Source organism: Pholcus phalangioides, unplaced genomic scaffold (genome assembly GCF_987345545.1).
Source record: "Pholcus phalangioides strain wild (caught in Gottingen) unplaced genomic scaffold, Ppha-v1.0 ptg000013l_1, whole genome shotgun sequence".
NCBI classification, from domain to species: domain Eukaryota; kingdom Metazoa; phylum Arthropoda; class Arachnida; order Araneae; family Pholcidae; genus Pholcus; species Pholcus phalangioides.
Genome location: NW_028301606.1, coordinates 23,971,872 through 23,986,181, shown reverse-complemented (window position 1 = coordinate 23,986,181; position 14,310 = coordinate 23,971,872). Strand labels below are relative to the sequence as shown.

At 35.0% G+C, this 14,310-nt stretch overlaps 1 protein-coding gene across 2 annotated transcripts; it reads left to right on the top strand.

Moving 5' to 3' along the window:
* The first annotated feature begins 255 nt into the window (after positions 1-255).
* Mob4 (MOB kinase activator 4) lies at positions 256-12,597 on the top strand. Of its 2 annotated transcripts, none has more exons than XM_089240974.1 (7): positions 256-517; positions 3,372-3,434; positions 5,904-6,004; positions 6,603-6,645; positions 8,252-8,418; positions 9,361-9,472; positions 10,607-12,597. In XM_089240974.1, the coding sequence occupies exons 1-7, from the start codon at positions 458-460 to the stop codon at positions 10,730-10,732; spliced, it is 672 nt and encodes a 223-aa protein (XP_089097100.1). In that variant the 5' UTR covers positions 256-457; the 3' UTR covers positions 10,733-12,597. The 2 variants fall into 2 exon arrangements, with proteins under 2 accessions (XP_089097100.1, XP_089097101.1); XM_089240975.1 differs by lacking the exon at positions 256-517 and adding an exon at positions 1,466-1,488.
* The last annotated feature ends 1,713 nt before the right edge of the window (positions 12,598-14,310 follow it).

The window sequence follows — 14,310 nt, the reverse complement described above, 5'->3', positions numbered from 1 at the left end:
AAAAATTTAAACAAGCAATACAGAATTTTATAATCAACCAGCATTGAGGTAAGTTTCCTTTGAAAAAAAAATGATGCTTTCATGAAATTTATTATTCTCGATTTCAGGACTAGAAAGAAAACCGTCACGAAATGTGCTTCATTTACATACCGTTTGCACTAAATCTATTTTTTCCCGCTAGAGTACGCTGTATTCAAGAGTGTACTTTCCTGGAATTTTTTTTTTAATGACAATTTCTATTTCACAAATGGCAACAACGTCACTCATTACCTTGTTTAATATTTTGATGTGTGAATGATTTTTTTTTCGTGGGTCAGTGAATATTTTAGAATTGGGTCCATCCTCGTCATCAATTGGTAATCGTTATGCAAGTTATCATCAGAGAAAGAAACGGGAATCCAGTACAGTGAGAGAAGGGGGCCAAGCAAAAATAAACAGCTCGTTGTAAAGTTCAATCATGAAGATGGCCGATACAGCGCCAGTCCTTAGACGAAATCGGCCGGGTACCAAATCACAGGTCAGTTCCTACAGCGCGTTTTGGCATTACTGCCCAGGGCCGCAATTGAAGATACTTTGTTAGCCGGGGCGAGCACGCGTTTCGGGCTCCCCCGTGTGATGCGGGAAGAGTAGCTAAACGGGTAAATTCGGCGCCCTATCTACTCCAGTGCCCGGGGCACCAGATCCGCTTGCTCTCCCCCCCCCCCCAGTAGTTGCGGCCCTGTCACATCATTTCCGACCTCGAAGTAATATATTAGTAATGTCTCCCACGAGGTTTGTGAAAATAGCCAATCTGTGAAAACAAAACTAAAGGGACAGCTATAGTATAATCCCTTTTGGCTATATGTTGGCGGTTTTTTTACCCCCACACCCACCCGACGGGAAAGAAGCCAAAAGTAACACTGAGTCATGCTCCAGAGTAGTGATGGGTAATGTGCGGTCCACCGCAGAATTTGTTCTTCATTTCTATGCATAAAAACATAGGCGGAGATAGACTCGGAAGTCTGGGTGGGGGGCAAGGTCATTATTGCTGGGGGGGGCACGATGATGATGTCAATTCCTACACAACATATTCATTAGATCTGCCCACTCCCTTTTTGACGCTGGGGGGGGGAAGAATTGCACCCCCCCCCCCACCTTGGTATCTCCGCCCATGCATGAAAAATTACAATTATGAAACAATGTCAGACCTGCCAAAATTCTTTATTTTCCGGTTTTTGGCCCGCTTCTGAAAGAGGTCAAATTACTTTAGGCCCATTACCGACCCATTACTCCTTTAGGACGTCTTTCTTGCAGAAGGAAAAAAATCGCCACCACATCTCTAAAAAAAGGGGTAGTACTATGGCTGTTAAAACAGGAAAATGCGCCACGATAACAAAACATTCTCAGACCGAGAAAAGAGATCATGATTACAAACAGGCAGAGAACATGCACACGATCCTTTCCAGGTCTTTTAAGGATGCATGACAACGGATGTTCATTTGATGTAAGGTATCTATAAAGGAGGTATTATAGAGACTATAATTCAATGCACGCAGATTTTATTGAGTCAAATCATCAGCTTGTATCTTTTGAAAACAAAAGTAAATAATTATCGCAACACAATACAATTTCACTTTTATTTTGTCATGATGACTCGTTGATCTGCCACCTCATGTAACCAGTGCCTTATGATCCTTCACCCCCAAATGCAAGTGATTAAAAATGAATCAATGGCACCGACCAGGAAGAAAAGCGCCAAGAGGCTAGAAAGAAAATCGCTGAAGAAAAATAAGGATTATTATATACTATAACTGTTCTGATGTTGCAACTTGAGGATATTGGTCTATTTACAGGCTTTAAATACCCCAAAGGGACTCCAGCAGTAAGAAGTAGAGTCTATGGAAGGAGGAAACCTTGAGGACAGTTCCCTCTTCAGGATAGAGAAAGTGCTGATTGATTAAGAGGCTCCCACAGAAAGCTGTGGAAGTAAGGTTTCACTTTGACAACCGAGCCAGGATGGCACTCTTGGGATAAGGGACCATGAACAACAAATTATGATTGTAAGGGGAGGGGTAATGGCAATGAAAAATAGGTTGAAGCCCCATTAATTTACACTATGGGTTCTCAGTTTAACTCCCAATACACCACTATTAGGCAACTTTTATCTCCAGACCCAATTTTGCACTTAGCTGGAATATGATACTGATGGGATTTTGTGTAACACTGTTTTGATCCCAAAAACGGGTTAATTCCTAATGATACAACCTTTTTTGTTGCCATGTTTTTGAATACCCCGAAAACATCGATATGTTTGTCAATGCAATCTGGCATCATTTTAAATGTCATTTCTATTTCTTCATTCTATCATTTTAAATGTTAATGAATGTTTTTATTGCTCCGCTGGTAACATTAGCAAATAGCGCCAAATCAGATATGGCGATGAAAATAAAATTGCAAGGCTGTGGTGTATTAGGAATTTACACAAAGTTGTTTAGAAAGAAAATTAAATTTAAACAAAAATCTCAATCGCCCTTCACTTCTACGATTATATTTTGTTTTTAGAATTTGGCCCTCTTATATTTTCTCACATGGGCAAACTGGGCATGTGCCCAGGGTTCATAAATATTCAGGCCCATTCAAATACCAAAATTTGCTTCTTGCAATGTTTTGATTTTTTTTAATATATACTAATAAATATTTTCTTTATTTTTGACCGTCTTGCACCATGCTCTTTTACCCTACACCTCTTCCTCTAAAAATGCTTTGTATATTAAGGACCTAAAATATTTGCCTTTACAGAAACGGCCTCTCCCGGAAATTTAAGTTTATGCGTGTGTGTTTATGCTTTAAGAGTGCGAGTGCTTGCCCACAGAGCCCGAACTTATGAGGAGCGGGCTCTGCTGACAAAATTCACACAAATTTGATGCAATATAAATGTGTTGCATAGTATATAGGGCTTGACAGATCTGGGAAAGGTGTAGGTGCCAACCAGATATTCAAGGAACCAAGCTTATTTCTTTTGCCCAAGGTAGTAATCACACACAGAAAATTTTAGCTGCTGATATCAACTTTTTAGTCGCCATAACGACCTGGGATTTTTCAAGCCCTAATTTTAGTCGGGTTTGCTATCATTTCACAGGAAATTAAAAATTGTAATTTTCTCCTCAGAGAAATACTAAACTTGTTAGTTTAGTAAGCCCACCAGTATGGCCATTATTGGGAGGTTTCACTGTTTAAGAGCTTTATTTATCGTCTCTTTTTGTTGTACATGAATTTCTAAATTTTTCTTGTATTCGTTTTTATACATTTTTTGCTATCACGATTCATTTCGAATCCTATGTGATACAAAGAAATGTTATTTCAGTTAATGAATATTTGATTTTCACAAATAGAATTTCTGCAATTGGCCCGAAGAACCTTTTGAAGAGATGGACAGTACTTTGGCTGTACAGCAGGTGAGGCAAATGCTTCAGTTTTTATTTTCATTTGATTTATTTTTGCATTAGTTTTTACCTCTTGTCTAGGGCTTGGCAAATCGGGGAAAAAAATTAGTGCCGTCCAATTTTTTAGGATCCACCAACCAACAGTTTTTCCCAAGAAAAACATTCCCAAATAATGTCTTTTCAACTTTTTTCAGACTTGATGATCCTCTGTTTGTGTGGAAAAGAGTCTTTATGAATTAGGCACCAATTCAGATTTTGCAGTCACCATGGTGACCCGGCCCCTGGGATTTGTTAAGCCCTGCTCTAATCACTAATTAACTGCACACAAACTCTGGTCATATATCAGTATATAGCAATTTGCAACCAGTTGAGTTGGGTGAGAAATGAAGACGTCATCTATCAGTGGTTGGCCCAGGCTTGGTAGGTGATTAGCTTGGTAGTCTAACATGATTCCGATGTTCTTTGCTCGGATTCGAACCCATGGACCTTGATGGTAGGTACCCTTCATAGTGAAAGACGAGCATCTTATCACTTTGCCACTCAGGCACTGGTCTAGTCACTAGAGCATGCATGGCCAACCTGCAGCACGTGCACGATGAGTCGCACGTCATGGTATCAAGAGTGGCACATGACACATGAACGCTTTTCAAAAATTAAAGAAATTCTCTCCTACTTTAAAACAATCCTTGTCTTATGAACGATGGTTTTGTATAGACTGCCAAACCTATATTTACTATGGCAGGACTCGAAATAATTATTATCATGACTTTCTATTCAATGTACTTGGGTTAGGTTTTTCATCTTTGGGTATAGTTGCCAGACGTTCCATGCATTTGAGATTCAGGATCGTTTGCATGGGAAAAGCATTCATTGCCCAAAAGCGGAATGTTTTGCGATGTTCTGCAACAAGCCCTCAGCTGACTGAAAATGTTCTGCGGTAAAAATTCGCATATACATAATAGCGTTTTTCTACACTATTCTTAAAATTCTTCCAGATTGTTCTGCAACAGCACTGGTTGTTCTGTGACGTACGTCGCACATTTCTGCACATTCTGCTTTGGGGATGCATTGTATAATGCAATTACATTGTAAATGCATGAATTCTTTTAAGGGGGTTGAGCTCTCCTTTTTTTTTACGAAGTTTATTGGGAGGGGGCAAAGCACCCTGAGTTGCACCCTGAATCCTCGGGTTCCTGTGTGTATGCCCAACATGGGGGTAGGTCAAATAAACTTTTCAACCGATATAAGTGCATACACAATCTGTATTGTGATAATCAAATTTGTGACTCAAAAATAAAAACAATTTAGAACTCCAAAGTAAAAGCATTCTAGAACTCGAAATAGTGAGCGAACAGTCAAACAATATTTTGCAGAAATGGAGAAAATGTTAATGTCCCGTAAAAACGGGACATTTTTGTGGTTTACATGTTAAAATTCGTACAGTGGCACAATCATAGAAAATAATCTTTATTGTTGCAAGGCTTGGAAATAGGTTCGCTAATCCTGCACTAAAGTCTAGTGTCCTAACTAGCACTTTTTTATTTCTCTATACTTACAATAGTGCTTCCTGGGGTGTAAGTATCATGGGATATCCAAAAGATGATGCCATGGGTGGCATCATCAATTGGATTGGTTCAATGCTCTCAGGGGGAAGGGGTTGTGATTATTTAAACCAAGGGTGTAGTAGAAGATAGGGGCACAATATATACCAGAGCTTGACAAATCCCAGGTAGCCACAATGATTAGGAAATCAATATTGGTACAATAAATTTTTATGATTTCACACAAAAGCCAAAATTTCAAATGCATCAAGCCAGGGATTTGCAAATTGTGAGCTGCTGTCCTGCCAACCTTTGTCAGAGGCCTGTTCCTGACAAAGGTGCTTTGAAGCGATTCTTCTTTAAGGGGTGCTGAAAACCACGACTAAGTGCTGATAAGGGAAAAGGGGTACAGCAGGTGAAAAAAATTCGAGAATCCATGTGTTAAGCCAAAATGTCATGTCAGTCATGATGAAAGTAGTCTACCTTTTAGCCACCTTTTTCTTGGGTCCCCCCCCCCCCCAAGTATACATGCTTTGTTTTCAGGTGTAGAGTCATTGTTAGTAATATGGGCATTCATGCTTATTCTCTGGAAAACGTAATTGTTGCATTGACACGAAAAAGCATGTCATTGAGTAACAAAAAAAAACGAAAAATATTTTTTTTTGTGGATGAGTTGGTAAGAATGCATGCCAGTGGTATGGTAACGCCAGTAAGTCGCTATAGGAAATAGCTTAATTTCTATAGCTCCCCAAAGAATGGTGTTAATGTTAAGTGTAAGGGCTTCTTCACAGAGCTTTTTGCTTGTCCTGTAAAATTCAATTTTTGTAATGTACATTCTTTCCCATGTCAATGTTAAAATTAATTCTTTTAAGTGTTTGTTCATGAGTTGTCAAGTAATGCAAAAAAAAGTAATTTCATGTGGTTTTGGTTATTATTGTAGTTCATTCAGCAAACCATTAGAAAGGATCCAGCTAATGTGGAAGATATTTTAACACCCCCAGATGGTCAAGATGAAGGTGTTTGGAAATATGAGCATCTCAGGTATCACTAGAGTACATTTTTATTACCATTTATTTGGCACCAAGTTAGCTGAAGTTATTAATTCATGGGCTTTTAATAGCTTTAAGTACCACTTTTAGTGTCACTGGAAAATACTTGATAACCAATTTCTGCTATGTACAGTAAAACCTCTCAATGGTCACCCCCTCTTTTACGGCCAAATAATTTATCTTGTATAATAAAATAAAAGTATGCATTTAAAACCCTGATTAACTATCACTCCTCTTTTATGGACATCTTTTTTTCTTTTTTGTCCCGTCATTGTCGGCAAAAGAGTGTGGGGTTATCACTATTTGCCACTGCTCTTTTATTCTAAAATTGAAATTTTGCTGTCCAATTTTATAAAAAATGGTGCGTTTCGAATTCTCGTTTGAGAATGACAGCAAAACTGGGATTTGAAGTGTGCTTAATTCATTCTGCAAGTGCACTCTTAATTAAAAACAGTTATATATAAAAGCAAACTTTCTGGTAAAAATAATGCAAACCCAAATGATTCATTCTACAACAGTCTTCCTCAGACCAATGTATTTGACTCTTATTTTTATTTCTCTTGTCATTCATTTGTCTTTATCTATTTCAGGCAGTTCTGCATGGAACTTAATGATTTAGCTGTGAAATTACAGGTACATATATTGATTTGTATCATTTCATTTTTAATTTTTTCCTGTGTTTTGAGTTTAGTTTCTTTCATATTGGAATTTTGGATATAGATACAACTCTCTGCATTTTTTATATATATGTATATTTAATGGTATTGCCAAATGATTCTTTTTTTGTCATCTGTGATAATTTTAATGCGTTAAAACTGGTATGTACAATTCTTAGTATATTTTAAACTTAGGAATAAAATAGCACAGTGCGACTCTGAAACTTGTTTCTCCTGTTGGGAAATTTCTTTCCCGAGAAGGGAAATAGCAAATATTGGCAAAATATATAAAAGGCGCACATGCAAGATGAGTGTCTATTGCTCTGAAGTGACTGCTTTAGAGAGAGAGAAAACTCTTTTTCAACCCAACTGAAATTGTATATTGTCTTATGTGATTGGAATTGGTGAACAGAAAGCAATTCTTTAAACTTGGAATGAAGATTCTTTGAGTGAATTTCAATTTGTGGTAGCAGTTTTTTCTTACTTTATCTGGGTATGAAGATACCTAAGTGAGCAACTATACTGAATTATAAAAACAAATATCCCAACTTAAATTGCATTGGTTTTATTGTATACGGTCAAAAGACCTGCTTATAACGAGCCCGCTTTTAGCGAGGGCCTGGTTTTAACAATCAAATATTTTTTTGATAACATCAGGTTTGCTGCAATTTTAATTATATAGAAATTGTGTCACTTTTAGCAAATTGGTTTCTCACAGTTTAAAGGAAAACTGAGAGAAAATTAATACAAAAATGAAAAGTAAATGCAAATAGAACAATATATTAGTTTTTCCTTCACGACTCTCATTAATGTGCAAATAAAGCACTTTGATGAGGGATGACTGTCAATCAAATGGTTCAACAAAAGGTTTATCACTCCTTTAGGTTTTGTCGTCAATGTTACAGCATGTGAACACCTGCATTTCATCTAGAAGCAAAGCTAGTTGAAAAACTCTTTTACAGCCAATTTTTTTCTCAAAATAGACTCGTCCAAGTTTTGACCAATCTTTTTCCCCCCCTCCCTTTTTATTTTTTTCTCCTCACCCTTCTATGTGACTTAGACTTGTTTTTCTTGTTTCCGCCTCTGATGAGGGTCTTCTATTTTTTTCCCCCCACCCTTCACAAATCCAAAACATGCCCATGCTCCCTACCAGGACCGTCTTCGGCCATTATCAAACTTTCATTGTAGACTCCATCCATATGTTTGAGTATGAATCATCAGCAGAATTTTTTGGACATTTTTCCTCCTAAAACTAAAGATTTCACTGTTAAAATTTAATAGAAACCATCATGTTACTACTAAGAAAGGGGAAAATATTTTATTTTTTTTTAAAAAAAAGGTTTTTTTCATTATCCTATGATTATGTTGTCTAAGAAGGTCCCCGACTTACTCTGTTTCCAGTGGGAGCCCTGTATGCTATCCAGTATAACAAACCAATTTTTTTAAATTCTTAATTTAAGCATAACAGGGCTTGACTGTATGTGTCTTACTCACATCCATGTTTGTTTTTGTTTTTTTTAATTTATCTCCATCCCAGTAATTGATTATGTAATTGCCACATTTCCCATCATGTTATCTCGCAGGGTGAATGCAATGCAGAAACTTGTACACAGATGACAGCAACAGAACAATGGATATTTTTGTGTGCAGCTCACAAAACGCCCAAAGAATGCCCTGCTATTGACTACACTAGACATACTCTAGATGGTGCGGCCTGTTTGCTCAACAGTAACAAATATTTCCCCAGCAGGTAAATATGGCATACACTTATTTATTATGCATGCTGGTGGCTGTGCCAATCGAATCAAAATGTAAATAATTTTCTTTTTTTAGTTATTTGATTACGATATCTGGGGGTAGGCCTGTGATCTTTAGTTGTCTCTTACCTCATTATATATATACTGGAAATTCAAGTCAATAGAATACTTGAAAACTCTGATATTAAATTAATTCTGTATTCTCTGAATGAGTTGTCATCCGAGAAAAGCAAGATTCAATGAGGATCACAGAATACATTCAAAAGACCAATATCCATTTATATCAAATGCTGAATAAATAGGTGAATCAGAATAAAATAATTTTCACTGTAGCATATGTATTTTGTTCGGGAATGTGATAACAATAACGAAAATCAAGTATTTACTTATTCTTCTATTTTAATTACCTCAATACAAAAATACTGATACTTCATTTTGCATGTTTTTCTGCTAGTTCAGAGATTGAAAAAATATGCTGTCGCTTTTATAATACAGCATCATGTTTTGGTGTGGTTTTTTACCCTGCTTATTCTAATTTTGCACACATAATCAAGGAATATGAAAATACTTTGCAATCTACTTATATTGTTCCCATTAAAGTCATAGATCTATGCAAACATTTTTGATAAATCAAGATTTACAGTAGCAAAAGCAAACATATAGCTCTAACTATCTGAATGTAGTTGGCAGACCCTAAAATACAAACAAAAGACACGGTGCAAATCAGCCAATTTAATCGATTCATTGAATTCAGATATCTAGGAATTATTAGGAGTCTGCAACTCATTTTCCGGCAAGCTGGCTAATTTGAAGAAATACTATTTTGGGGGGGGGGCAAGTCATGGTTTACTTTGTTTTTAATTGCTACTGCTTGTGATCGCTTCTTTCCTTGTGATTATCATTGCTATCTATTAATTTCCAAATTTTCTATGCAGAGTCAGTATAAGGGAATCATCAGTAGCGAAATTAGGTTCTGTATGTAGAAGAGTGTACAGAATATTTTCTCATGCATATTTTCATCATAGAGCTGTGTTTGATGAATTTGAAGTGAGTGGGATTTTTCTTAACTTCTCTGTCAAATTTTATAAAGCAAGTTAAAAAAAATAGTAAAATAAAATGTGTTTATTTTCTAAGAAAATATTACAAGCAGCTCAAAAAGTTAAGTTATCACTCTATCATGCTTGAGGAATAATAAACAAATATGTCGGAGCTCTTGTTGAGCGTACGTATTTCCACCCTTGCTAAAGTTTCCTGCCATGCGTGATTCAGGGCATGTCATGGTACATCTCTTTAAGAGATAAGATGGCTATGATCAGTCATTGTTTGGATATATCTTGTACTGATCTGTACTTGGGCACATTATTCTTTGGAGCAGTTATTTGCTATCAGATTTGAATCATCTAACCTAATCTAATTAGCTCTCGTATGGATAAATTATTCATATTGCATAGATACCCCCTAAATTTCTACTTTCAAAAAAATTCCTATATTTTGGGAAGGGAAATTATTCCAAATGCATTCACCCAGAAAAGGCCTGTTTGCCACCTCCTCAAAAAATGACATTCATAGATTTTCACCATTGTGCCGAATCCAAAAGAAAAAATAATCTTTTTGGGGAGAAGACATAATTCACCAAATAGCCAGCAGCATCCTGATCAATCAACGGAGTGCCCATATGTCTCAGTTTGAATAAGTCTGTCCCGTTTTCAGACCCAATGACAATGTTGCGTTGATGTGATTTTGATTGTAGTTATGACAGGTAACTTAACCTACTGTTAGGTGAGAGTTGTGACTTCATGCTAATTGGTAATGGCTTGTCACATTTTTTTCAAAAGAAAAATTTCCTATGATTTTATTTTGATTTTTATATAAAATCCTTTATATGGGTCCTTTAAATTATAGTTTGGTTTTTTAAGGAAGTCTGTTTACGGAATTAAGATTCACATGAAAATCTCCCTAATTCTTATTTTATAAGTTTGGCAGCTGTGATAGTGATAGTGCAAAAAAAAATCAAATGATACATATTGATGGGAAACATTCCAATTATTTAACCATTTTTAAAAAGACTTAGTTGGCATTTTAAAAGGGTTGAGAAATTTGAATATCCTTTATACTCTGTAAATTTAATTTATTGTAACAATTATATTTTGATGTGTTTTCTTCCCTCTATTTTACTTGCAGAGCGAGACATATCTTTGTCGTCGCTTTACTGTGTTTGTTACGAAATACAATCTCATGTCAAAAGATAATTTAATTGTTCCAATCCTGGAAGAGGAATCAGCAGCACCTGCAGAGAGTGAAGCATAAATCATGTGACTGGACTGAAACTTTGAATTTAGTTACAAAAATATATAAGTATAGTTGGTCAACTGAATGGACAAAAATATCCATGCATATTTCTTAAGAAGGCGAAGTTTGTTTCATATGTATATTAGAGCTGATTTTTCTGTTTATAGGGCTTTATTACATGGAATGAAATCTCATTTGCGATGCTTTCAATCAGTATGTGTGGTTTCGTAAAACATTGCAAAATTTAAAACTGTACATGAAGCTTTGCTCTTTTCTTTGTTTGAGTATGATTTTTTTTCCTTGCATATAAATGCGCTAATGAGGTTGAAAAAATTTTAGCTGAAATATTTTGTGTAATATTCAGTTTTGTCCTGACGTATTTAAAAATAAGGAAAAGGCTTCACAGGCAATAATATACTGGAACAAACGAAGCAAGTGAGTGTGAACACAAGCTCATCCTATTAAAAGGTGTTGATTTTTTGGGGCCATTTATTATCAAGGGAGAAATATGTTTTATATAAGAGCGCAGTATATTATGATCAGAATTTTAGGATTACTGTTTAGTACAAAAAAATATTATTCAAAGAAATTTCTGTATTCTTAAGCTTATTTTCGGCATATTTTTTATTTGAAATATACTATTAATATTTTCCTCCTGTTCAGTGGAAGATATTTCAGTTCATAAAATCATTATTTCTTTTACATCTCGTGTCAAAAATATGAGTTTCTCGTTTTTAGGTTAAAAATAATTCAACAAATGGTTTTCTATTGCTGTGATCAAAATAAAAATAAAAAATTATTTTGATGTCATAAATGTAATTTCAACTTATACATAAATGCTGAGACCGGAAAACTGCCAAAATAAGTGTGAATTTTTCATGTGTTGAATGTTGAATACAAGTTTTACATATAGAGCTCTCCTCACATATCAGTATCCTGCACATAGCCAGTTATTCGCATGGTTAAAAGCAAAAAATATTTGGTGTAATTTCTATTATCTATGCAGTAATAGGTTTTAAATGAATGTGTAAAAGAGATATGTTGTTTTTGTTTTGCTATTTTCTATAAAGGTAAGATTTATTTATTTTGCAAAAGGAATACTATGGAAATCATCATAGAGATGAATTTGGAGAGCTTTTACTTTTCTGATTCGATAAGCAACATGAAAATTGCAATAATAATTTAATATGATGTTTAAATTTCATGTTTCGATTATCATCATGGCCAATTATTTTGATTAAAAAAAACATTCAAAAGTGAATATTTTTTTCAATTAATTTATCACCATTTGGATTTTTTGTAAAAAATGCAATATATTTGAACTTTTAAAATACATTTATTGAATGCAAATTTACAGCTGTGCTGCAATTTGACTCTTTTATCTTTTTATTTGTATGTGTTTTTGCTGTGGCCATATTTATCGAATAAATTCATTCAATACATTTCTTCAAATTTGATATAGCTACACAATTTCATGGAAATTAATTTGCAGATAGCACAATTGTGTAATAAAAGCTGGTTATACAATTCATTGTGAAGATGATTTAATCTGATTAGATGTATGTTCATTTGTATTCATGAAAATTTGTAAATACATTTGAGATTCTGTATTCTGCTTGTTGTATGTAGATTCCCCCCCCCCCTTTTTTTATATTTCCTCTTATTCGTTCAAAAAGCATTCACACCATATTTCATTTTTAAATGTCAAATTATTTGTAATTAAATGTTCTGTCTTTTTTCCCCCTTATTGTGTGTGTTAGAGTTCTGTGGCATTATGAAAGATTGGGTGATTATTGCTTATCTAAATTGAGCAGTGAAATCACTGTAGGCATGTAATGCAGCTATGCAATACCTCTGTACAAATAAAAAGTGGTAATGTGGCACGTAATCTTTCTTAGTAACTATCTTTTCATGTCACCGATGGATAGCTTTTATGTAGATACCCCTTCAATTTCTTTTTCTCCTCTATTCTTTTTATAGCTGTTTTTTCATCCACTCTCATTGACTTTTTCATGGCAGTTTTTGAAAATCAGGACACCAGATTTTTAAATGTTGGGGGAAAAGCAAAGTTTATCTAGGATCACGTTCAATATGTTATTAATATCAAGCAATATAAAGAGTTTTTAAGCAAATTAGTTATATATATATATATGAAATACATGCAATAATTACACTTCCCTCCACCAGTTGAGACAGATTTTTCATTGTAGTTGATGTCACCAACTTTTAATTTTTTTTTTTAATTCGCAAGGTAAGCAAAATATTCTCCAAAGCATTCTTTTGATATCATGGAACTTTCATTAGCTATGAAGCAGATTTTTTTTTTTTTCTGGATTTTGTGTAATCTCTTATTTACAAAATATTCCCTCTGTTAAATGTTTGATTTTGCACATATATTTCATCTGTCCACAGATTTATTTATAACTTTTCTTTCTGTCCAATCGACTAAAAAATTTGTTTTAGAATAATTCAAAAATTTTTGCATGCTGAAAAATCACAATACTTAATCCCAGGGCGCAACTTGGGGACTGCAGGAGGCACAAAATCCACATTTTAGCTGCTCTTTCTACATTACACAAGGGTGCCAAAATGCATGCTTGCCACACAACAAAGTATATCTTTGTTGCCCTGCTCAATCTAGTCTTGTACATTTGAGAGAGGAATAAAAATACTTTGCAGTCCCATGCCTATTTCAGTGTAACTCATCAAATTATGTTAGCTATACAATAGCTTTTAAATTAGAAGCTATGTGAATGAATACAGAATCAAGACTAATACAGGAAAAAATCGTGAAGCTCGACCTATCTGAATGAAGTTAAAGCAGATAGAGCCTTGAGATGCAGAGCAACAAGGTTCAAGTAATTGTATTACAACTTTTGGGAGGGATAATAATGTAACAATTTGATGTTTTAGGTTATTTGATGGTAAGGGAAATCCTCTGGTCACACACACACAAAAGTTGTAGGAACCCTGTTAATTTTTTTCTCCCCTAATCTGTTACATAAATGCTGCTGTGGTAGTCATAGTGACAAACTTGCATCACGAGAACCTGGGTTCTAAGTTGAAAACCAACTTCAAGGCACAAATGTAGACCGAAGTTACACACTCGGTTTGAATGAATGTACATCACACTTATAATTATATTATACGACCTCTACATAATGGGTCCAGGAGCTTGGATAAGAACTGTGTTTTCACATTACTACTACAGTAGCAGTGATGTAAAGTAGTAAGAGTTTTACATTGCTATGTACTGAATGTTATTTTGTAAAGGGGGTTCATGGACTTCATCTTATTGGCACAAAGGGTCCACGGAACTTAAAAGGTTAAGAACCCCTGACGTAAATCAAGGATCTTCAACTTTCATGTGTACAGCTAGGCCACATTGGAAATTTCAATGAAGCCAGCTAGCCACCAAGTTATTACATTGAGTACCATTAAACTATATTAATATAAGGAAAAACCTTGATGTCGTGAATATTCTTAGATTATGGTGGGGAAATAGAAATATACAGCTTTTGGAACTGCATTATTAACATCACAATAAAGCAGTGTTTCTCAAAGTGTCTGTCACTGACTTCGTCAGGGGTGTCATG

Bases quoted from the DNA above. Each gene is read 5' to 3' on its own strand.
- Mob4 (XM_089240974.1), top strand. From the start codon at position 458: ATGAAGATGGCCGATACAGCGCCAGTCCTTAGACGAAATCGGCCGGGT. The intron at 3,435-5,903 runs GTGAGGCAAATG...TTATTATTGTAG, and splicing joins GTACTTTGGCTGTACAGCAG to TTCATTCAGCAAACCATTAG. The intron at 6,646-8,251 runs GTACATATATTG...GTTATCTCGCAG, and splicing joins ATTTAGCTGTGAAATTACAG to GGTGAATGCAATGCAGAAAC.